This window comes from Monodelphis domestica, chromosome 5 (assembly GCF_027887165.1).
Source record: "Monodelphis domestica isolate mMonDom1 chromosome 5, mMonDom1.pri, whole genome shotgun sequence".
Taxonomy (NCBI): domain Eukaryota; kingdom Metazoa; phylum Chordata; class Mammalia; order Didelphimorphia; family Didelphidae; genus Monodelphis; species Monodelphis domestica.
The window spans coordinates 107,870,517-107,895,554 of NC_077231.1; the positions used below are offsets into that span (position 1 = coordinate 107,870,517).

Consider the following 25,038-nt stretch of genomic DNA (forward strand, 5'->3'; position numbering starts at 1 on the left):
ATAGATTTACAATTAAAAAAAAACATCTTGAGATTATATACATGCAGTATTTGAAATATACACTTGATATAAACAGTATTTTGAGATTACAATTTTGATATGTGCACATCTTTTGATATCTATACATTTTGAAATACACAGTATTTCTAAGTTATATATACATACATATTATATATATATACACAGTATTTTCATATACATTTGGAAGTCATTGTGGAGGTAATTTTTGAAACCGGATGCTGGAATGGGCCATGGGGAGGGACGTCGGAGAAGACCCATCTCAAAGGATTGGGAAGAGAGTGCAGGGTCAGGGAAGATGGAGGAAATGGAGTGTGGTATGAAGGTTTGGAGCTAGAAGGGACCAGCTATATAAATATTTAGCGCTATACAAATACTAGGTATTTGTTATCATCATCATCTAATTACGTATTAAATTAAATCTCACAATGGAGTACATTCAGGTCTAGCGTGACGCACAGACCAACGCCCTTTCTACAGAGTCTGATAACTGTCAAGAGGCCACGACGAAAACGTCGTTCAAACGTTACGTGCTGCAGAGGACTAAGAGAACGGAGATTGGAAGTTAAAAAACGCCTTCCTGGCTCGTTTCTTTACTCACGGGGTCCGCAAAAACCCGCGAGATCTTCATAAAATCTCGTGTCCTTTCCTCACAGGCGTCCCTCTCCCTTTCCCCTTCTTCCTCCTTCTTCCGGTCCTTCCTCCGCCTTTCTTCTTCTCTCTCCCCTCCTTTTTCATTCGCCGAGGGTACGTGACGCAATCATCCAGCGCCTTAGTACTATAAGCAGTTGGGCGCAGCAGTAGTCGCGTAGCCCGTCGCAGTCGTTGTCGTAGTTGCCGTGGCTGTTAACTCCGTTCATCGAGAATCATGGCGACTTCTCTGTGGAAAGGTTTGGTGGGGCTGGGCCTTTTCGCGCTGGCCCACGCTGCTTTCTCCGCTGCGCAACATCGTTCCTATATGCGCTTAACAGAAAAAGAAGATGAAGATCTGCCCATCGATATCGTCCTTCAAACACTGATGGCCTTTGCTGTTACCTGTTATGGTATAGTCCATCTTGCAGGGGAGTTTAAAGACATGGATGCTACTTCAGAACTGAAAAATAAGACACTAGACACATTAAGGAACCACCCATCTTTTTATGTATTTAATCATCGCGGTAGAGTATTGTTCCGGCCTTCAGATATGGTGTATTCTTCCAACCAAGATGCTTTGTTGTCGAGATCTACAGTGAAGTTACGAAAACTTGAACCTCTGCGTCGTTAAGATTATTCATGTTACAATAATAAACCCGGAAAACGGATATATAATATTGAAGTTTGGGGTATAAACCAGTTTTTAAAATATCTACAACAGACTTTATACTATAAATATAACCAAGGATTTTGTTTGTACACTGTTAATGAAATGGCTGAATTGTGACTTGGCAATGCAGTATGTTATTGCGACAATTATGCTGTGAAACGTGACTGACCTTTCATACTTTAAACACTGTTTCAGTTTATTATTATTTTTTCAGTTAAAAAACTCATTTTTAAAAGTCAGACACTTGAAAAATTTCATCGAAGAAAAATGGAGTGCTTTATAGCAATTTATTTCCTTTGGTTTGCTTACACACAATTTTAAGGATTTGGTGTATGTGTGTATGGAAATACTGTGTGGACTACTGAATATTGCATCAGAAGGGTGGGAAAAGTTGTCGATCTTCAGTTCTTAGGGTTAAATGTGCTTAACTGCTTTACTGCAATGGTCCTTGGAGACCAAAATGGTGGCTCGTCGTTTTTTTTCCCTTCTGACCCTTCAAAAGAGGTTACACTTAAAAGTTCTTTTCAGTTTTATCAGTGACTTTCTTCTCCCTACTCTCACTTCCTCCAAGCTGCACCTCCATCAGTCGAAGATAACTGTCATGCTATTCTCTAACACCTCTGGAACTTTATTCAAATATGCTATTTTACTGGGCACTTTTATGGCAGAAATTATTTGCCCTAACAGAGATTTATCAAACAAGCTCAACTTGCATAAAGGTACTTGTGTTTTTTTTTTCCTGTAAAAATATTCAATAGTTGGTTATGTAATATGTGTAGTAGCTAATGATAAATTTTATCATTCAATTAAATTTCCTTTTTCATAGTTCAGCTAATCAGTTTTCCCCTGTTATTCATTCTAAACACTAAAATATATTATTAGTTTGTAATTTATAAAGCCAATGGGTAAGAACAGTTAGAATCTTCATTTTACATATCTGAAGATGAAAATGAATTTAATTTTATTTCTGTTTTGTATCATTAAGTAATTGTGCTTTTAAGATAAAACTAGACCTCCAATTGTTAGTAAGTTTTGCACAGGCCTCTTTATTTTAGATTTTGAAATTACATTAGCAATAAAACTGCAACTTTTCAAATAAGACAATATCATTGAAAGTTTTCTGCTGGCACCATAACACTGACTGTACTTTTCTGATATGAATCAAACCAGCTTGAACTCAGTGTTAATCTCAATGACATAAATTTAAATCTGAACCATGAGGCCGAAATGTGGTAATTATATGTGTATGTGTGTGTGTGTATATATATATTTGTAATATGCTTATTATATATTGTGTGAAAACAAAATTTTCAAACTGGGTACTTTACTACTTTTCATGAACTGAATAGGAGAGCTAAAACTTTCTTCATTTTGCTTTGGGTCTCAAAGTTGCCAATTTTTGCTTTAATTCTATGTGTAATGAGAAAAAAGAGTAAGCACTAACATAAAGGGACCTGTTATTGTGAAAATGAGTTGTTGATAACTTTAAGATTGGGGCTGATGTTTAGAAGAGATTGTGCTAATTATTTTGAATAGTTTCTTTTCCCACTCAAATGATACCCTACTTCTTAATACAAGTTGGACACTGTGTGATGAGGCTTGTGCCCACTTAGCTTTACTTAAGTTTTTAAGAAAGTACCTGTCACAGGCAAACAATTTAACTTTAAACTGTTGGTTATTTGGGCCCTGGTTTAAACTTCAAAATAACTTTGTATTTAATTAATCATCAATCATTTGTGAAATGCCTACTATGTACCAGTTAATGTTAGAAACTTGATATACAGATAGCAAAGAATGAAGTAATCCTTTCTTAAGGAGCTTATAGTCTATCTGGGGAGACAACACTTACAAATACAAGCATATTCAGAATAAATATAATTTAGTGAGAGAAGGAACCAATATTTGGAAGGAATCAAGAGAAACTTGTAGAAGGTGATGCTTGAGTTAAATCCTGAATGAAGTAAAGGATTTTATATGATGGAATTAAGGAAATAGTACATTCAGGTGTGGGAGACAGTCTAGCAAAGCCATAGAGATTAGAGATGAGGTGTGGGAGGAAGCAAGGCCATTTTAGGTAGACTACACATAAAGTTGGAAGGTGGGAGTAAGGTATAATGAGACTGGAAAGGTTATTTGAGGCTGGGGTATAAAGAAAGGGTTTTAAAAGTCGAACAATAAATTTTTTGGTTTTATTTTATTTTCAGTTCCAAATTCTCCCCCTCATCCATTGTGAAAGTAAGTAGATTTGGCAATAAAGAGACCATTCCTACAAGAAAGCAATTTCAGTTGAGTAATAAGCTCAGAACTCATTGAAAAGGTATAAGAAGGGAATAAGCACTGTGGCTCATTGATTAAGAGCATTGGGCCAGGAGTCAGGAAGACTCTTGAGTTCAAATTCAGCTTTAGACATGTTTTAGCTGTGTGACCCTGGGTAAGTCATCATCTAATTGTCTGACAGAAGGATTCACTGGAGGAGATGGCAAACCATTCTAGTATCCTTTCCAAGAAAACCCCATGGATAGCTATGGTTTATGGGGTTACAATGAGTTGGACATGACTGAAAAAAGAAGTGGAGGTAAGAGGCATAAGGAGCTTTTTTTAGGAGTTTGAGAAGAGAGGAGATAATTATATATTGATAATTGGATTTACAGGTTTAAGGGATTTCAGATGCCATCCAGTCTTGCTTCATTTTACAGATTAGGAAACTGAGGCGGAGAAGTTAAATGACTTACTTAGGGTCCCACAGCTATTATGTGTCTGGGGTAGTATTGAACGTGTCTTTTTTATTTTCATTCCAGAGGTTTATCCATTCTGTGCTTCCTCCATAATAGTTTGAAGGGATGGCAGGGCCTAGTGAAAGTTTTTTTTTTTTTAAGGGTGGGGGAATGTTTGTAGGCAGTAGAGAAGGAAGCAGTGGCTACAGAGAGCCTGAAGATTAGATAGGAGGAGAAAAAGAAGGGAAGAAACATTTATAGTGCTTACCATGTGCCAGACAGTTTTTACAAATAACTCATTTGATCCTCACAACAATTCTGGGAGGTAGATGTTATATTATCATCCCCATTTTGCAGTTTAGAAAACCGAGGCAAAGTTTAAATGACTTGCCCAGAGTCACTCAACTAGTGTGGGGCAAATTTGACTTCATGACTTCAGGACCAGTGCACTATCCACTGCTATTTGCTGAAGAAGGTAGGAGGGAATGGATCAAGGACAGTTGTCAGTATGATAGTAGATAAAGACCTGGGATCAAATCCTGTTTCTTACACTTATTGATTGTAAATGCACTTAAGCACTCAAATGTCCTAGGTAACTCAGTAAGACTATAAGCTTCAGAGCAAATATCAATCTGCATTGGTAGAGGGAAGTTCTCACCAGGAATTACCTATACCTATGAAATCACAGATCCAGTCCAGAAAAAAAAAAGGATATATATTAGTACTACTAAAAGAATAAATTAAGAATAATCCCACCCATAGTGCTTGCCTCATAAGATCATAGTGATGATCAAATGAGTTAACACATATTTTGCAAACTTTGAATGACGTGTTACATTTGCTAGTTATTCTTAGGAGAGGGTTGAGGCCATTCCATAGCCTCAGTCTTATTAGTAAAGTCAATGAATATTATGGTCCTAGTATATGCTAAGCACTATTCTGAGTAGTGGGGATAGAAAGTCAGCCCCCACTCCTACTCCAACCACTAGTACCTGCTCTTAAGGAGTTCACAGTCTGATGAGGGAGATGACATGGAAAAAAATGATGTTCACACAAGATATATATGGGCAACGTTGGAGATGATAAACAAAGGATGGGCAGATTAAGTCAGATTGGGAAGGCCTTCTTAAAGAAGGTGGAATTTTAGCAAGGACTTGAAGGAAGCAGTGGAAGCCGGAAGAAAAGAATTTTAGGCATGAGAGATAACCAGTAAAAATGTCCAGAAAGAAGGATATGGATTGTCTTATGGAAGGAACAGCAAGGAGACCAGTGTCACAGGGTTAAAGGAATATGAGGATGAGTAAGATATAAGAAGGCTGGAAAGGCAGGAGAGGACTATGCCATAAAGGGCTTTGTATGCCAGAGGTTATTATATTTGATCCTGGAGGTGATAAGAAACTACTGGAATTTATTGAATAGGCTCTGTGTGTGTGTGTGTGAATCTCTGTGTGTATATGTGAGTGTGTGGGTAAGAAGAGACAGACATGGACAGACTTGTACATTAGAAAGATCAATTTGATAGCTGAGTAAGAATGGAGTGGGAGAGACTTGAGTTAGGGAGACTGACTAGCAGGCTGTTGCAGTAATCTAGGCATGAGGTGATATGGACCTGTACCAGGGTGGTGGCAGTGTCAGAGGAAAGAAGGGATTATTTTGGAGAGAGGACAGGAGATTTGGCAACTGATTGGCTTGAGGAGATAAAAGAGAATGAAGAGTGGGGGATAGCATCTAGATTGTGAACCTAAAAGGCTTGGAGGATATCCGATGATACTTTCAACAGCCATAGGAAAATTATGACAAGGGAAAGGCTTGGGGAGAAAGATAATGAGTTTAGTTTTGGACATGTTGAGTTTAAGATGTCCATGGGGCATCCATTTTGAGATGTGCAATAGTCATTTGGAGATTTGAGGCTGGAGGTCAAGAAAGAGGTTAGGTCTGGGAATCCTTACTATAGGGATGATTGAATCCATGGGAGCTGATGAGTTTACCAAGATATATATATAGATATAGATAGATAGATAGATAGATAGTATATAAGGAGAAGAGAAGAGAACTAGAACTAGACCTGGATGAAAACTGAGTAAAGGAGACTGAGTAGCAATGATCAGAGTGTCATGTCATTAAAACCTGCCAAAAAGTCAAAAAATGCAAAATACTATCAAAATTGTAGCAAATGTAATTTCTAAAGTGGTGGCACATAAATCTTTAAATTGGGGGTTAGGGTTTTGCAAAGCCATAGTTGGGAGATGAAGATTGGTGGGGGCACTAGAGATCATTATTTATGTGACTAGGTTTATTGAGATTTTAAGGAGTAGGAAGGTAAAAAAAAATGTTATGTTTGGAGAATAAGATTATGAAGTTCAGAATTTTGGAGGCTGTATACAGTACTATGGTGAGGTCCAGTATGTGATCATATTAGTGTGTGGATAGAGATGGGGTAGAGAGAAGGTTGTTGGAATAGATATGGTTGAGTAATGAAGGGGTTAGGATATCATATGGTGATGACCCTGGCAAAGATAAAGGGGGAAAAAACATGAGGCAGGTACTAATGTTTTTGAGGAATTTGGGGTAAAATTATTAGATGACAACAAGGTTTGAGAATAGGTGCTTTCATTGATTATATGGAAGAAGAAAATATTATTGAGGCATTGTGATAGAAAAATAGGCTGAGGACCCTGGTTGGGGAACAAGTACCTTGACATGCCCTTCAGGCCCTGTAAGTCTGAGAGCTTGAGAAGGATTGGCTTCCAAGGAAAGAGTTGCAAGGGATATCTTCATGAGATAGCCGGCTTTCAGTTAAGGTAAGGAGGTAAAAGAGGGTTGGAGATTGCTTTAGAACATAGAAGGGATTATTAAAAAGAGAGGTGCTCACTTCTTCCATTGAGCCTTTTCAAAGCATTCTTCAACATCCTTCTGTAAGCTTGTAGACTTAGAGCTAGAAGGAACCTAGAAAGTTGTCCTTCAAGTCTTTCTTTACAGATGCAGAACTGAGGGCTAATGAGGGACTCTCCCACTGCCCAGAAGTGTTGTGTGGTGACAGCAAGGATTTTACATTTTACCATGCTGGACCTCACCTGCACCAGTTTGAGAGTCAGCGTGGTCCAGGGGAAAGATAATTAGTTCATTATTTCTGACATAACTGGATGATCTTGGGCAAGTCATTTAGGTTTTCTGGACATCCATTTCTTCATCTGTAAAATGTGGGAATTGGGTTATATGGGCCTTCAAGGTCTTTTCCATCTCTAAATATGTGATATTATCGGTCTTGATGTAAGTAGTAGTATATCAAAGGCAAATTAGGGAACACAGAACATTTATGCTGTGCCATTAAATACAGCAGGCCATGATTTTTAGGGAGAATGGGTTTCACACTGAGACCTTAGCTCATGTGTGCCCTCTCCATATTTTAAACTGCCATCAGTCTTACTTAATAATATCAGAGAATATAAGATCTGCTTTTTTGGAAAACTCTAGAATTTGTTCTCTTAGTTTTCAATATGGTAGCTAAGCAGGGACTCCTGTTTTGTGACTTAACAATTACATTATTTTTGGTCACTTCTCCAAACTACTAGCTAAGATTTGGAAAAGTCTGTCCTGCTTTTCTGAACTCTCAGTGAGAAACAGGTCTTTTTTTGTTTTGTTTTTCAGTTGTGTTCATCTCTTTGTGAACTCAATTTGGGGTTTTCTTGGCAAAGATACTGGAGTGGTTTGCTGTTTTCTTTTCCAGCTTATTTTATAGATAAGGAAATTGAGGCCAACAAAGTTAAAGTGACTTGCCCAGGGTCATGCAGCTACCGAGGGTCTGAGGCCAGATTTGAACTTGGGAAGATGTCTTCCTGACTTCAGACCCAGCACAATATCCACTATGCCACATAGATGCCTGCAGTTCTTCCTTAGGTGGGCCTTAAAGCTGTCTTCCTCTTTTCTACCAGTTTAAGACTTCATTTTCTTCACTCTCCTTTGGAGATCTCGTGCTCTTACTCTATCTGAAAGCTTCTTGTCTTTTCTCCTTGCCTGTTCATCTCTTCCTCTAAAGCAGATTCTGTTAAGTTAGCTCTACCAGCCAGTCCATCCTTTGGGAGACAAGTTTGCTTCTCCCAATGTAAACCCTACAGGCTTTGGCCAGTTGTTCTGATTCTGTCAGATTCTTCTGAATCTGCATCTCTTTATAGGATGGTTATTTTCCCTAGCCTCACTTGTTTTCTCATTGTGAAATTCTGCTTCTAGGTGCAGCCATCCTTAATTCCCCATTGTTGGACTATGCTAGATTGACATAAAGGCCATTGATTATAGACCTTAGTTATAGCTAGAGATAGAATTGTTTCTCCATCTTAAAGTCACAACACACTAGCCCAACTTGAACCTTCTATTCAGGGAAGGGTGTGTGTTAATCTCAAAAACTATATGTTGTTTTAATTTCAAATAAAAATTCATGGATTTATCAACATATACTTGCCCCTCCACCCTAAAAGCTGAGCAGGGCAATTTTATTAAATATGTTTCACCACCCCTCCAAACTCCTCCCTCCTTCTCTCTCTCTTTCTCTCTCAGAATAGTTAATATTCAGGTAACGCACTTCATGGTTTGCAAACTGCTTTATGTAAATATTGAGAGAAGAGTGGGTACTATTATTATCTATTTTATAGCTTAAAAACAGGCTGAAAGAGAATATGACTAAGCCTTGGTCAAGTAGTAAATACCCAAGTAGGGCTTGAAATGAGGTATTCTTGACTTCAGATCCACCACTCTAGCCAATATGACACCTGACTGCCTGATAGGAATCCAAAGGTGAGTTTGGGAGAGATGGTTTGATATTCAGAAATGTAAGGGGCCAGAGGCAGATGGACTAGTGAGAATTGTCATACCTTTCAATATTTCAGGAATGCTTTTTTTTCAAGAAAATAGTCTTGAGGTTCTTGACATGGTGAACATTAATCAACATAATGAAAAATGAAAATGTAATTTTAGTAGATTGGAATCCTGAAAATGACAGATGTTTCAGGTAGTAGTCATATCATTGACTTGTTCAAGCCTAAGTCACAGAAAATAATAAATCAGAAGAGAGCATAAAGATGAGAAGATGCTATTTATGATTACAACAGTTCATCCTGAATGTGTTTTTTAAAACATTGCTGAAAATAGGAAAAGAAAAAAATAAAGATGTTGACATTATTACCTGCCAAGTAGTTAATATTCTTGTCTAGCACAAGTATATGGCAACTAAGATTTAGAGTACAAAAGTACAAAACTGTACCAACTTACTTGTAAAATGTAAGTGATTATATGGCATTGTTTTCATCAGTGACAGTAGAATTATTACTTTTGGTCTGAACACTTTAGTACCTGGTATATGTAACATATAAGATCATGGCAGTGATAGTGGTGCCTAAGAAGATGAAGAATGGCTGGATCTGATGAAATATATAAAGAAGAAGTAAATGTAGGAAGTGCCACGATTTTAAAGATACTTGGGGACTTATTTTCAAGGTATCTCAGAGAGGAAGATTTCAAGAAGAGCAGAAAGAGTATGTTCACCCTTATTGTTCAAAACAAGCTTCCAAAGGGTTATCAATTCTACCCTATTTGTACTTTCTTATCTCTATAAAACCTTTATGAGGGTGGTGTGAAAATATTTTTCTTTGTTGAAAAAATATATGAGGAAAATAGGCTTTTGAGAATGATTTTTTTTTTCTCCAGTAGATCACAAGTTTATGCATTCTGGTTGGACTGTGGTCTTTTTGTTTTGACTTAGAAAATCCCAAAATATTTGAATCAGCAAAACAAAATAGAACCATAAGGATTCTTTTTAAACCGAGTGCATCCACAGATATATTTAAATTATTTTAATATTAGATTCCCTATTGGATTCTATGACATGCTACTATGGTAGCTTTTCACCAAGTATTGACATCAAGTGAGGCATAAATCAAAAAAACCAACTGACTTGGCTGTGTTGGTGAAGACATGGCACATGTGCCCTGGTGGCCAGGAGGGGGCTGCTCCTGAGGACATTTTTTGTATGTCCAGCCCACTAATGTGAGCACTTCCTCCCTCTACTCTCTGGGGTCATGTGGGGGGCTCACAGGCAGCTTGAAGGTACAGTTTGGGCATTGCTGCCTTATGGTATTGAATTAAAGGCTACTCTTGGAATCCGCATGCCTTGGGTTCTAGTCTTAGGCAGGCAGCTGGGGGGGGGGGGGGGGACTACTCTCTCAATTTCAGCTCCAAGCCTATAAATGACAAAGGAGTAATTCACTTCAGAACTACCTCAGTGAAGGATGTCTGCACACCATGAGTTTCTTACCAATTCAGGGTACGGAGGATACGCGCTCTTTATTGATGGCAAGGTTCCCCAAATGAAATTCCCCTGCCATTTTCCAGGTCACATTGTGTGACACCCAGAACACTGCAAAGCATCCTGAGGGAAATAGATCATAGTTTGAAAAATAGTCTAAACATCTACCCTGGAAAAACGAGTACATGAAAAGCACGTGTCAGAGTGCAAGTGGCGGGGCTAAGGGGAAATGACTGAATGAAGTGCCTTGCTGAGGCTTATAGGGCCGTTTGCATCACCTGGTATTCGCTGCCAGAGGTGGGATGAGAAGAGTTCCTTCTCCCAGCCCTTGTAGGAAGGAGGGGGGAGGCGGGGGCCTTTGTTGAGGGGGGAGGGAGAGCTGCCTGGGACCTTTTGGTGCATTAGCCAGGCGTGGCTAACAAAGAAGATGAACTGTGTTGGTTAGGCCTTGAGTAGTCGGCACAGGTCTAACACGGTTTCCCATCTCTCTCCCGCCCCTCTCTAGAAGCAGCAGCGGAAGCAGAAAATGACAGCCCTGAGAGACCACAGGGGGCAGCAGCAGCTTGGCAGAGAAGAAGGCTCTGTTCTCCATGACAGCAGCTGCTGAGAGCTGGCAATGGCAGCAGCGTGGGGGACTCTGGGAGCACACTAAGAAGGCTGGCTTTGAGATACGGACCTGAGAAAAAGAGGCACAGCTATTTGCTGGAAGACAGAGCTGGGAGAGGTGTTCTAGCTGTAATGCCGCCTTCCTGACCTGGGAGCTCCATTTGTATTCCTTCCCCATCCGAGGAAGGTCTGATGGTGTACCTTTGTGAGGATGGAGGGTGGGGCTGAGACTGACTCTACTTCTTTATTTCTCTTCTTATTTTCTTTGCTCTTCTTTTCCAATTAAATGCTTTGCCATTTGGTTTAATGTTCCTGCCTGGTCTGTTGGTAGAGAATATATCTGTGGGTTTTTCCCTCAAGATCTTTATAGGTAGTATTGAAATGAACTAAGGATACCGCACGGGGCCAGTGAAGTTTTTTTTCCATGATTTTTGGGGGGACGAGGCTATACGGATGTGTACATGTGTACATTAGTAGACACTCACAATAAATTACATTGCTTAAGTTGTTTAAACTAATAGCATTAAGGATTTGTTTTTTCTTTCAGTGTCTAGGTTATAATTTGGCAGCTTCTTTTTTTGTCATAGTTTGAGGTCTGTCAGTAATCCAGGCATCTTCATTTAAGGAACCAGTGTATAATTGTGTTCAAGTATATTGCATGAGGTGTCAAACTGTTATTGCTTACCCTACTGAAGTGACAATGCCACCATGACTATCCGATTATTGGGAAGCTTGCGCTCAGTGATGAGACTAGACTCCAATTCAGAGGGTTGGTTTGGGGGGTACCCCAAAACTTTAGTGATGTGTTATGAACTCTTATGGAAGGAGGGAAAGTATTGGGCAAAACACAAGAAAAGAAGACAGCATAATCTCTGTACTTGATGAATAACCTGGAGCCGTAGTGCATTTTCAGAGCTCCAAGGAGACGGTAGACATGGGGAAACTTGGAAATCAGGTATTAAACCTCCACTGCTGCCCAGATGTTGATGACCTTTTTACAGCTCTCATGATGGGGGCAGGATTAAGGCTAATGTAAAAGCCCACTGAGGAGAGAGAAGGTCTCTCTCAACTGCCAGTGACCCAGTGCCATCACTCTTCCCTCTAGGTAGTGATTTACTCTCAAAATGAACATTAGCTCACAAAAAAGTAGGACAGATTTTCAAACAGTTCAGCTAAATGGGATCTAATAAAGAAAAAACAAAACATTCTGATTACTTGGAGAGGAAACCTTTCGTGCTTGCCTAGAACATAGTCTAGAAATTATACAAATGTAACGGGATTGCTAGAAATGTAGGTTATTAGAGAACCTCTGGTGATCCACCCAATATTGTATGTGAATTGAAAATGTAATGCTCTGAGCTACTTGATGTTTGTGGATGTTAGACAGCCAATATGATAATGTTAGTAGCAAAAGGCTTCTGACTTTCTGCTTAGGTTGAAGCAGCTGCTACAGAGGTTCATGGTCAAATGCTTAGTGCTTTTGGGAGCACATGGACCATATTCAGCTAACTTTAACTTATGCCTTAAGGAATGCCTTCCCCTCTAAGATCACCTATCCTATAGATACCTTGTATGTACTTACTTATATACGTGTTGTTTCTCCCATTAGAATGTAAGCTCCTTGAAGGCAGAGACTTTTTATTTTTTCTTTGTATCCCTAGTTACTTAGCACAGTGTCTGACACATAGTAATAGTTTAATAAATGCTTGTTGATTGATTGATTGATTAATTAATTAAGTGCTCTAGGGTACAGCATATGACATCATGAACTTGGTGTACCTGGATAAAAAAAAAGCCCCCAGCTACTTGGAACTGATAATATAGGAAGTAGAGAAGGAGTATATGAATCCAGAGAGGTTTCTGAGACAACAAAAAATGGTCTTATATAGAACTTTAGGCAAGTGGACCATTGATGCCAAAGTATAATTTGACCTCCAGATGGATGGAGCATGAACCCAGCTTGCTCTTTAGTGAACCACTGCTCAGTTATTCTTTTCCGAGGGTCAAGGAGTTTTGACTTTAGAGGTTGATATAGCCCAGTTCTAGAATAGCAACAGAACCCAGAGAAGCAGAATTGTGCTTTGCTACCACTGTTGACAAAATGGGCACATAAGAAGAGACTGCACCATGAATTTTCCAGAAATTAAGGTCTTCTGGGTCAGCATTGTGAAATTCCAATTGAAGTGAAGACCAGTGAAAAGAAAGGTATGGATTTTTGAGATATTGTGGAGGTCAAATCAATAAAATTTGGCAACTTATTTATTATGGGGGAGGAAAGGGATGAGAGAGAGGAAAAAGTCATGGATGAGGGGCTTTAGATGAAGGCCACCTGAAAGATCATAGCCAAGGGTCCTAGACAATGAGTGGACTTGGTATGCCTCTAAGAGATCTGAAGCCAGCCTCTTATCAGAGACACAGATGAAACAAATTTCCTTAAAACAACAAAAAATATTTTGGGCTTGTACCTTCTCTGACAGCATTTCTTCCCCAGAACCTAGTGGGCATGAAGAGATGAAGAAGGCCATCAATTATGGCTCTTCCATTGTAGTTGAAATGCTAGAGATGAAGTAGAGGCCACAGATCTGTGATGGCAAACATGGCACATGTGCCAAAGAGGGCATGCAAAGTCCTCTGTGTGGGCAAAAGCCCTGTTGCCTACCAGAGTTCATTAATAGAAAGGCAGAGGGACTCAGGCAGAGCTGTCCCCTTCCCCCTCTCCACCACACCTCCATGGTTCTGCCCAGCAGCCGAATGGGAGTGCTTCTTCCTTCCCGTCTGGGATAAAGTGGGGGATAGGGCACACATAGCACTCAGTCTGGGGAAGTGGTGCATGGCATCCAGTCTCTAAAAGGTTCACCATCAGTGCCAGAGATGATAGAGTGAATGCAAAGAGCCATGAAAGGAAGATAGATAATGTCGAAATGTTTCAGAATGATATTGGGTATAGAACCAGGCCTAGAAACAGGAGGTCCTAGGTTCAAATTTGGCCTCTGACACTTCCTAGCTATGTAACCATGGACAAGTCACTTAACCCCCATTGTTGAGCCCTTACCACTCTTCTGCCTTGGAATCAATATTTAATATTGATTCTAAGACAGAAGGTAAGGGTTAAAAAAAAAAGGAATGATATTAGAGACAGGAAAAGTACTGAAGGCCTCACTATATGTAGAAGGACCAAGGCAGGAACAGAGTCTTCAGGCTCTGAGCCCTTTCTCAGGGCTAAACAAGGGGGTAGATGCAGGAAATGATCCTTTAGGCTGTTGCTGTCTTCCTCTAGGGGCAAGTCAAAGACCTAAGGGGAATCAGAGCAGCAAGGCTCTGGCTCAATAGCGGAGAGGACAAGGATGACTCCCAATGGGTGTTAGCCAAGGCAAATAAAGGCATAGTATCTAGGGATCCTAAAGGTATAGAAACCAGTGATATTCCAGAAGTTTGAGGCCAGTGCCATCTCTGATGTAATTTTGGGACTCGTAAGAGTAATAATAGGAGATGATTAAGATGCAAGAAGGAGATGAACTTTGCAAAAAGAGGAACATTTAGGTACCATTTCATTACTCACTGGTAAATGTGCTAAAGGATAGGGGAAGAGGTTGAGGAGAGAGAATCCACAAGGAGCTATCAGTCTTGGCGCTTCCCCACTGCTGCAGAAGTACCAGTCTTAGGGAGCTGACTCAGCCTTCCCTGGCACTATGAGAGGTACAACAATGATATACAGTTGGCTTGTTTCCATATACCACATCTTAACTCTATTGTGAGGAGAGGTAGTGATCTGATTATAGACTATGATCCAATAATACTTAACCAAGTATATCCCAGCCACAGGGAAACTCTTCAGGTGATAAAGGGGAACAAACTTAGAGGAAAATCTTATTTGACATGATACTTTAGCCTACTTGACCATCTATAAACTCAAAAAGTGGGACCACTAGAGTGAATTAGTCAATAAACTTTTATTAAATACCTATTCTATGTCAGGTCCTGTGCTAAGTTTTGGAGATACAAATATAAATTTAAAAAAAAATAGTTTTTGCCCTTACAGTAAAATGGGGGAAGATGCTACATAAAAGGAAACTGAAAAGCAGAATTATGTGGAGAAGCATGATATCTGTCCAAAGAATTTCAAAAGCAGTGTAGCTGGTGGAAACTGAGGAGAGAACCATATTAAACCCCATCTTTAAATAGAGGCTCTGGATCCTCTGGCCCTGATCCTCCAATGGGAAGGGCAGAGGATATCAATGAAATATGGTTACTAGTATGGGTTTTTAAATTAATATACAATAACTAAATATTATATTTTAAAAGTTTTATTAATAATAATGAAAATAAAAGAACCACCTGAACCCAGCCTGGTCAGGAGAGTAAGCGGGAGGAGCTACAGAACTTATAAAACAATAATGTGACCACGCAAATGTGGAGGCGCAGGAGAGATTAATGGGAATTTTGGGAAATACTAAGGGACTTCTGGGGAATGAAGTCCAAAGGTTCAAAATTACACTTATACACTAGGCAGATAAAATCTTACCTTTATTATAGTGATTTCCCAATGATGAGTTTCCTGGAGAAAGAAGGCATGAAAAAAAGACATCTAAAGAAATCCAAATATTAGGCATATTCTACTGATATGGTCCTTCTCTGACATACTTTTGCTATAAGTATACATATGGTTATTGTATATACAATTCTTTTATATATGATATATGAATGTGTCCTGTGAATATCATGCTTGCTTTAAAGTGAACCTTTGTTTACTGTGTGACCATAGAAATATGCTTATGTTCAGTACCCTGGTTTCTCTCATGTGATTTTCAGGGACTTAAAATTTTTCACTGAGGGGAGAATGTTAGTACCCTACTCAATTCCAACAAATGGTGAAAAACCTGGAGGCAAAAGAACACAAACATTGAAGGGGGAAAGGAAATTATTCACTGGCAAAATAAACATTCCTGCCTCACCAAAGGGTTTGAGGCTTAAATAGTTCAGCTGCATATGAAGAAGCCAGAGAGAGACAATGAATTTTGCCTTAGGGCACAGATTGCATATATATTGGTGTCTTGCCACTTATCTACAAAAGATTTCCAAAGGAATATGGGAGATGGCACAGACTGAACTGATTACCTTAAGGCAAGATGGAATGCTTTGCTTTCCTGAATCAGGAAGGATTGTTGAACTTGTTACAAGGGAATCACTTTAAAAGACTGATATATATTAATTTAAGGTCGCCAAGGAATCAGCTATGTAATTCCTAAATGAAAAACTCAAGTCAGCCGTCAGCCTTTTTTGGAGTTTAATTACAATAGGAGCAAGAAAGGAATTAGAGATATATATAGAGAGAGAAAGGGGAGAGAAGGGAATAGGGCTTAAATACCCCTTCTGTTTAGGCTGGGCCAAAAGGCCCAAGCCCTTAGATAGCTGGGGCAAAGAAAGGAGATCAGTCCCTATTACTCACGTGTCCAAAATGGAGAAACAGTCTCAGAGGCCCCCACCTTCAGCTTCCTTCAGAGCAAGCTTCCTCAGAGCCCAGGAACCACACCGCTCCAAAAACTCCAACTTCCACCTCGAGTCTCCAGACCCTCCTATCTTTAAGGAAACCATCCAAGTTGCCTCCCCTCAGTCCTCACATCTACCAATCACTCTTCATCAATTTGCCTGTCAATGGAGGCTCTCGCTTAACCCAGGACCGCCCAGAGGTTTCTGGCTTTTTGCACATGTCTGTTGAAGGTCATATTTTCAAATGATTAAATCTATACTCCTTTGTTACAGCCCTTTCTAAATCCTGTTAACTTGAGTATGGTAGAGATTGGAATAATTAAATTTTGATCTAGGCTGCAGCCCTTACTCAATCCTATTAGGACTGAATAGGGTGGAGTATCTCCATTGTATCAATTCTAAAATCAATCAAGACTCAAAGAAATTCCTGTTCTATGCTCAAGCATAGGTCAAAGTCCTTTCCATTGTTCAGCAAAGGGTTTCTGTCCTAAAGTAATCTTAAGAAGGGAAGAGAAGGAACCTCCCATGCCAATGGGGTTCCCATTCCAATAGACTATCAGTAAGAAATTTTCCAAGTATGAAATATCCCAATGGTGAAATTTTCAACAATTATAAGTCTAAGGAAATTTGAGGTTTACAAACTGGAGAGTTATAACTCTCCCATGTCTTGCTAGGAGGTGACAAACTATCTCAGAACTGAGAAAAATGGAATAAGCTTCTGCCAATCCTTGGTTCTTGACCTTAGATCATCTAGATCATTGCCCTAGATGAAAGAGCACTATAGCATTACAATGGAAAAAAAGGCCAGTGGTGAAAAAGATTGCATCTGCCAATCAAATAGTGAACCATGAGAGTCCATTAGACTAACTCATCTGGCAGAGATGCCATGCCCTGAGAAAAGTCTAATGGCCAAGCAATTTTTCTAGCCCAGTCTGGCATCTGTAGCCCAATAGCAAAGCAATCTGCTTATCACTCTCCATCAGGAGATATGGCCTACACAATCCCATACAACAGCCTATTGTATAGTTGAAGCATGGCCTTCCTGGTTACTGCCTAGTGGTGGATCACCCTTTCCAGTCTGGTCTAATAGTAGCCTAACTCAGTGAAAAGATAATAAAGCTGCCAAATGATCTACTTGAGCCATCCAAAAGCAGATGTCCTGCCAACCTGTGATACCATATCCTACAAAGAGCAAGCAGAGTTGAGCAATTTGTACATCATTGATATGCACCTTAGAACTTCATTTTGACTTTCTGAAGAGAGGCTCTGTAGTTCCAGGGTTGTGAGTTGCCTTGGCTATAAGTGTTCTCTATGTCCATGGCTTACTGCTACTGTATGTAAAGTTTGTTTTCATTTTTCTTCTCTGGGAACTTTATGTGTATTTGTTGGAGTGTGTACCATTGGTTTTGTGGAAAATGCTTTATCACTACTCTTCTTGCTATGCCATTTGAGTAAATGCCTTTATTAAAGAACAGAATCACCTGGGAGATTGGTAAGAGCGAAGCATACTGGTGGGGGCTCATGAGTTAGCATTAAGAAGTTAGCCAACTATAGGAATATCCCTAGAACCTTGAAAGTAACAGCAACTACCATTCTGTGAACCCAATCTTTCAGCACCATTAAGAGTTGAATTGGTGAACCTAGAGTGGTGTATTACATAAGCAAAGACACTTTTCCTTCTGATTAATTGGATGGGCTGACATCTTTAGCTGTCCTTTATCTATCCTTATTTGTTCCTTTTTATTTAGATCTCATTTATGTTGTTCATCAGAAATACCAATTTGAATATATATTTTATTTAAGGCTTACAAAAGAGGGGAGAACACATGATTTATTTCAGAGAGATGAAAGTTTAGATTAGGGAGAAATGATCTAGGGGCTTGGACTATTAGGAGAAAGGGGAACAGTACAAACCTGACATAAATTTGTGAATCAAATACTTCTAGAAATAAATGACAGTAGCAAGTAGTAAGAAAATAAAGCATGAATGAATTTGCATTGACTGAAGGTCACCATTTTTAGTGGGCTAGGTTTGAAAGGTAAGCTATTCCCTTGAGGGGACAGGGAGCTAAAATAAAGTCAAGCCTATATATATGAAGGAATTTGGGAAAAGGAGGCAGGGAATTCCTTCCTCCTTCCCTATCTGCCCATCCTACCTCTATACCCCACCCTCTTATTTCAGATTTATATACATATACATACATGCATACACACACACACACATAGAGAGAGAGAGAGGAGGGAGGGAGGGAGAGAGAGAGAGAGAGAGAGAGAGAGAGAGAGAGAGAGAGAGAGAGAGAGAGAGAGAGAGAGAGAGAGAGAGAGAGAGAGAGAGAGATGAGAAGCCTGCTTTGCTACTGAGGATGACCCATTAGGGAATTTTGAACTAGCTGATATCTATGGTCTCTTCCAGCTTTAAATCTTGAGGTTTATGATTGCTTTGGGTCTGAATTTCCTCATCTGTAAAATGGAGAGGTTAGAATACTATATAAATGTTAGCTATTATTAGCTATTAATGTAACCCTTGAGGTCCCTTTCAGTCTCTAAATTTATTTTATTAGGAAATGGCTTTTCTGACATGTGGGCAAGAGTCAGACTACATAAAGATGTATAAAGACTCAGACAAAGTCAGTGGACATAGCTTGTTAAGCATTCACGCTGAATTTCTTGGAAAGTAAATTAAATGTTTAGCCACTCGGGGGCAAACATGAACCAGTCTGGTGGTGCACTTCTCTGGACTTTGGCCTAGAACTTTAGAATTTATCTTCAAACTGACTAATAGCTGACTTTCCAGCAGAGGTCTCACTGGAAGAGGCTTGATGGTGGTCTTATCAAGCCCCTTAGCCAAGTTACTCAAAGTCTTGGGCTGGAGCTTATTTGCATAGTCCAATTCTCTTCACTGTATCAATTCCTGGCACGCTTTTCCAGTCCCTATGACAATGAAGGGATTTTTATATTTGTGAGAAAGAGACCAATTTTGCCATCTAGATCTAGAACTTCCTTTAGCTTAAAAAAAAATAATAACCCTCACCTTTTTTAGAATAAGCACTATGCATTGGTTCCAAGGCAGAAGAGTAGTTAAGGGCTAGGCAATGGGGGTTAAGTGACTTGCTCAGGGTCACACAGCTAGGGAATATATGGGGCCAGATTTAAACCTCTAGACTTGGTTCTCAATCCTCTGAGCCACCTAGCTGCCCCCTTCCTTCAGCTTGGCTACCTTATCTTGAGCCAAACAACTCTGTTAGCATGACCCTCTCTACTCCATAATTCTTCTTTCATTTATTTGGTTGGCTTGTTGGTCTAGTTTGTTTGAAACTTAAGAGTGTTTCTGCTGAACTTGAAAAAACAGTTACACGTGTATCCAGATAATCCTAGAGTCGGCTTGTGTGTTTCTTGCTGTATGTTAATTATGGAATGTTTTTTGCTATTGTGTTTTAATTATGTTCTATGTTATGTTTATGCTATAGCAATGTCTAACTGTTGTTTCACTCTTTCTTTATTTGCATGCATATGAATGCTTTCTATTAGGCTATAAGTATTTTAAAATCTTTTGATAGTGCTACATTAGGGCTAGCTAATGGTGCCTTGTTAGGTATAAATTGATTCACTGACTATGATTATTTATAGTGTTGTATGAATACACATGTATTTTTGAACTGTCAAAGTCACTATATCTTGCAAGTAATTTAGTCATGTTGCCACTGGAGTACTATCAAGTGCTAAATCAACTGTATACATTATTAACACACATTTGTTTCCTTTTGTTTTCAGTGGAAAAAACAGGTAAGTTATCTGGGATACAGGTTTTAAAAAACCCGTTGGTTTTAAAATGCTTATGTTTATTTTTCTGTTGCCTACCTGCCCAAGCTGATTTCTGCAAGGAACTGTAAAAACTTTTGGTCCAGGGAAGGAATACAACTCTCTTCCTGCCCTAGGTAGGTTGGATTGTTCCCTGAAGCCCGGTGAATCTTCAGTGGAGACATGATTCTAGATTGGTTAAAAGACCTCTGAATCTGTGGTTCTGGCATGCATGAAGGACTTCTAAGTAGAGGAGACAGAGGATAGGAGGACTTGGAGAAAAGGTATAGATATTTGAATGGAGAGTAGAAGCCCCTGGAGTTATAAACATATAGAAAAAGCTGGCCCCTAATATATCCTTTGAGTCCCAAAGCCTGCATCCCTGAGACTAAGAGCAGATTTCTCAGATAAAATCATTCTTCCATTGGTTGGGTTCAAGATTTAGTCATCTGTTTAGTGAAAGAGACCTTTTATTGTGTCTTTTTCTATCCACACTAATCCATGTAACTTCCCTGATTTCTGCTTCACTGTTTGCTCTGATAAAGATGATAGTTTACTACCTGTGGGTGTCTTTTGTTTATAACCAGTATTTTGTGGGAGAGAGTTAAGCTGGACAAGAATTAGCAATTAACCTTCCCTTCAGCACAAACAGGGAAAGTGATTTTTATATTGAATTCCTAAGACTAGCAATATATATGACATCATTGGCCCTTTTTGGAAAACAAAGGAGAAACAATGACATCTGAAGGCAGACATATTTTTAGTCCAATACCTTTCTTGGAGATAGTAGAGTGAAGGAGGAGTCACCCACTCATGGATATCCTGGATCCTACCTTTCCCCTCCTTTGTAAGACTATTGACAGGTAAGTCATAATACTCTTATTCAATACAAAGATAGAAATCACTGTCTTCCTGGAGACAGAATCATACCTGGATGCTATCTATTAATCTATTTAATAATAACAATAATTATCTAAATAAATATATGAATGTCATACAAGTGACAGATGTACTGTTTGATGGTCACCGAAATAATAGAAATAATAATGAAACACAAGGCCCAGCACTCTAGAATTAATGACCATCAGTCGGCCTCTACACAACACCTACTATGTGCAAGACACTGTGCTAAGTTCTAGGAGTGCTTAGAAAGGCAAAAAACAAAAAAACAATTCTTTCTTTCAAGGAACTCATAATCTAATGGGGAGAAAACATGCAAATAGCTATGTACCAAAAAAAAAAAGATTTGTAAAAGATAAATTGGAAATTATATCAGAGGGAAATCACTAAAGTTAGGGAGAACTGGGAAAATCTTACAAAGGGTGAGATTTTAACTGAGACTGGAAGGAAGTTAGAGAAGCCAAGAGACAAAGATGAGGAGGGAGACAGTTACAAATATGGGAAATAGCCAATCAATATGGTAGGAGTTGGGACTCCTGTGTCTTGTATGAGACACAGCAGGGAAGAAAATATGATTAAATCACAGGGTATGTGGATGGGAGCAAGACATTAGAAGACTGGAAAGGTAGAAAGAAAGAAAGATGGAAAGGTCATGAAGGGTTATAACAGATAAAAAGAGGATTTTATATTTGATCCTGGAGGTAATAGGGAGCTACTGGAGTAATAGAAGAGAAGGACTGCATATTCAGATTTGTGTTTTAGAAGGATCAATTTGATAGTTGAAGGGAGGATGAACTGTAGTGGAGAGAGAATTGAGGTATAGTCCAGGCTTGATTTAATGAGTCCTTGCAGACCTTGCACCAGGTGTTAGGAGTGTCAGATGAAAGAAGAAGCATGCAAGAGGTATTACAAAGGGAGAATTGACAGGACATGGCAAATGATTGGCTATAGAAGGTAAGAGACAGTGAAGAACCGAGGGCGATAACTAGGTTGCAAGTCGAGGTTACTGGCAGGATAATCATAATTATGAAAAATTAACATCAATGTAGCACTTATGGGGCTAAGTGATTTATGATTATTATGTCTTTTGATCCTTCAACAACTTGAGAGGTAGGTGGTATCATTATTCCTATTTTCAGATGAGGAAACTGAGGCAAATGAGTTAAGTGTATTGCCCCAGGTCACACAGCTAAGTAAGTATCTGAAACTGGATTTAAAGTCAGATTTTTCTGACTACAGGTCTGGTGCTCTACCCACTGTATCAACAGGTTTGTGGAGTAAGGGAATGGTGTCAGTTTAGGACATACTGTGTTTAATATGTTTAGAGACATCCAGTTTGAGATGCCTAATAGTCAGTGAGAGGTATGAAATTGGAGGTCAGTGAAGAAGGTAGTCCTGGAAAAAGGGATCTGAGAATCTATATTCTGCAGAGATAATAATTGAATCCATGGGATCAACAATCAAAATCATTTAGAGAAGAGGACCTAGGGCAGTGATGGTGAACCATTTAGGGACAGAGTCTTGGGTCCTGCCCCCATCCAACCCCCAAACCCAGTGCCATGCTGGTCCCCCCTCCCAGAGGTGACTTGCCCTCCCCCCCCCTCCATCAAGTGTTGGGTGTGCCCTGATCCCATCCTTACCCCACACAGGGGAGGGAGAAAGTACTCTCATTGGGCTGCTGGGCAGAGGGGCAGGTAAAGTGAGGAATGTCCTCAGCGAGTATATAGAGGGGAAAGGGAGCAGCTTTGCTGGAGTCCCTCTGCTTTTCTAGTCATGAACTCTGGGGGGTTTGGGAGAAGGCAGCCGAGTGCCCACAGAGAGGGCTCTGCATGCCGTCTTTGGCACCTGTGCCATAGGTTTGCCATCACTGACCTAGGATAACACCATGGGCACAATACCTATGATTAGCTAGTGAAACCAGAATTCAGTAAAGAAAACCAAGAAGGAGCAGTCAGACAGACAAGAGGAAAACTAGGAAAGTACAATGTCACACAAAAAGTTAGAAGTTTTAGGAAAGTTACCACTTCCTTCCCCAAAAGAAGAGTTTTGATAGACATTATTATAGTACATGAGAGAAAGGTAAAGTAGGAACCAGCAGATGTCACTTAATTGACCAGTTGTAAAAAGTAACAATAGGCACCTGTTTATTGACTGTAATTGAAATGACTGTTACTTCAAAAGGCCTTTCATGTTTGACATCTACATGGACTTAACTGTTGACATGCTGATAGAGGAATGTCAGAAAAAGTCTGAATCCTGTTGCTTTCTTTGTGTAAATAAGGGTTATGATGGCAATGTAGGGATTGTCTTTTGTCTCTTTTTGTATCCTCAGTGCTTAGCACATACTAGGAGCTTAATAAATGTTTATTGAATTGAATGAAAGCTATTGCCATCAAAAATTACAGGAGGTTTTGTATAGGAGCCAGGTGATAATGTAGATTATATAAGAAAATGATAGAAACTATGTATTCATCAGGATAGACTGTAGAGATTTATGAATATATGACCTGGTGGCTAGCTTTATATATTAAGAAGCTAACTAGCTTTCATGGGCTCACAGAAGCAAATTCCCATTTGAAATATAGCAATCTCCCAATCCTGGAGAATTCAACCAATAACTTGTATTAGAACTGGACCAGACCATTGTAAAAATTAAAGTTAATATATAATAATTAAAAGATTATATTTTGTAAGATTTATTAGTGATCACTAGAAATAAAGGAATAAAAAGGTAACAAAATAAAACCACATGCTCTTGGCTAAGGCACCTGTTCAAAAAGTCCACTCCACCATAGTTGTAACAGGAAGCAAAAAAAAGCGAGACCGGGAACCCCACTAAATTTATCCCTCTGTCTACAGGAAGTATGTAATGACAGGAAGTCAGTGGGCTCCTGGGAAATACAGTTTTTAGGGTAACAGATTTCCAATTGTGCATCATTACTACAGATTGAACTGTCCATTAAAATTGCTCCATTAAAAACTTAAGAACAATAATTTTAATAGAAGCCACTATACCAAATACTCAGTTAATGGGGGACCTGGTGCGTCTTCAATATGCCTTGAATGGAGTCTCCACATAGATAACACTATGTAGAAGATTATTTCTTTTTACATGGAGGACACCAAGAATCATAGTCATGTGCAAGTGAAGTCCCTTGGAGAGACAGACTGTAGAGCATACCTAGACCTTCCATAATTTGGTTCTGGTTGGCTAACCACATGTTGAAGAGAAGTTCTTTGACTGGCTGCAAGAAGCCTTCATAGTTATGAATAACTAACATTAATGTAGCACTTATGGTGCTAAGTGCTTTACGATTATTATCTCTTTTGACCCTTCAACAACTTGAGAGGTAGGTGGTATCATTATTCCTGTTTTCAGATGAGGAAACTGAGGCAAGCAGAAATTAAGTGTCTTGCACTTGTTGCAGTTGTATTGCCAGGTACAACATTTTCTTTTTGCTTCAGTACTCTTAAGGGAGCTCAGTGACTAGTGGAAGGAAGAGAACCCATGATCTTACAATTCTGAAAGGTCCAGAGGGCTCCTTGACATCCTGTCCTCCCCAGAAACTCAGTTTGCAACAATCCTAACAATGCCCTAAGGAACAATGAATGTTATTGTGAATAGCCTTCAGGATCTCATTGGTAGCCAAGATGCAGGTTCATCTGGCATTGGATATTCCCCTGAGACTTGATCTTGTTAAGACCAGGGCTCTGTAGGAACTGAGCTAAGCTATGTGCCTTTTTGCTCCCCTCTCTCACTCCCCTCCTAGACAGTTTAGTTCAGAGTATGACTCTGAGAAGCTGGCAGAAAACATTTTTTTATGTTTATTCTTGCTATATCCTTGAAGTAAAGGGAGATGGAATGTTCTCGTGACATTCTTTCAGCCAAGTGACAGTGGGAAGGGGGAGGTTAGTAT

General features: G+C 39.4%; 1 protein-coding gene across 1 annotated transcript; it reads left to right on the top strand.

Moving 5' to 3' along the window:
• The first annotated feature begins 558 nt into the window (after positions 1 to 558).
• Positions 559 to 11,454, top strand: LOC100018537 (ER membrane protein complex subunit 5). The gene is made up of 2 exons (XM_001366931.5): positions 559 to 2,040; positions 10,836 to 11,454. Exon 1 carries the CDS (start codon positions 887 to 889, stop codon positions 1,280 to 1,282), a length of 396 nt encoding a protein of 131 aa, XP_001366968.1. The 5' UTR covers positions 559 to 886; the 3' UTR covers positions 1,283 to 2,040; positions 10,836 to 11,454.
• The last annotated feature ends 13,584 nt before the right edge of the window (positions 11,455 to 25,038 follow it).

Bases quoted from the DNA above. Each gene is read 5' to 3' on its own strand.
- LOC100018537 (XM_001366931.5), top strand. From the start codon at position 887: ATGGCGACTTCTCTGTGGAAAGGTTTGGTGGGGCTGGGCCTTTTCGCG.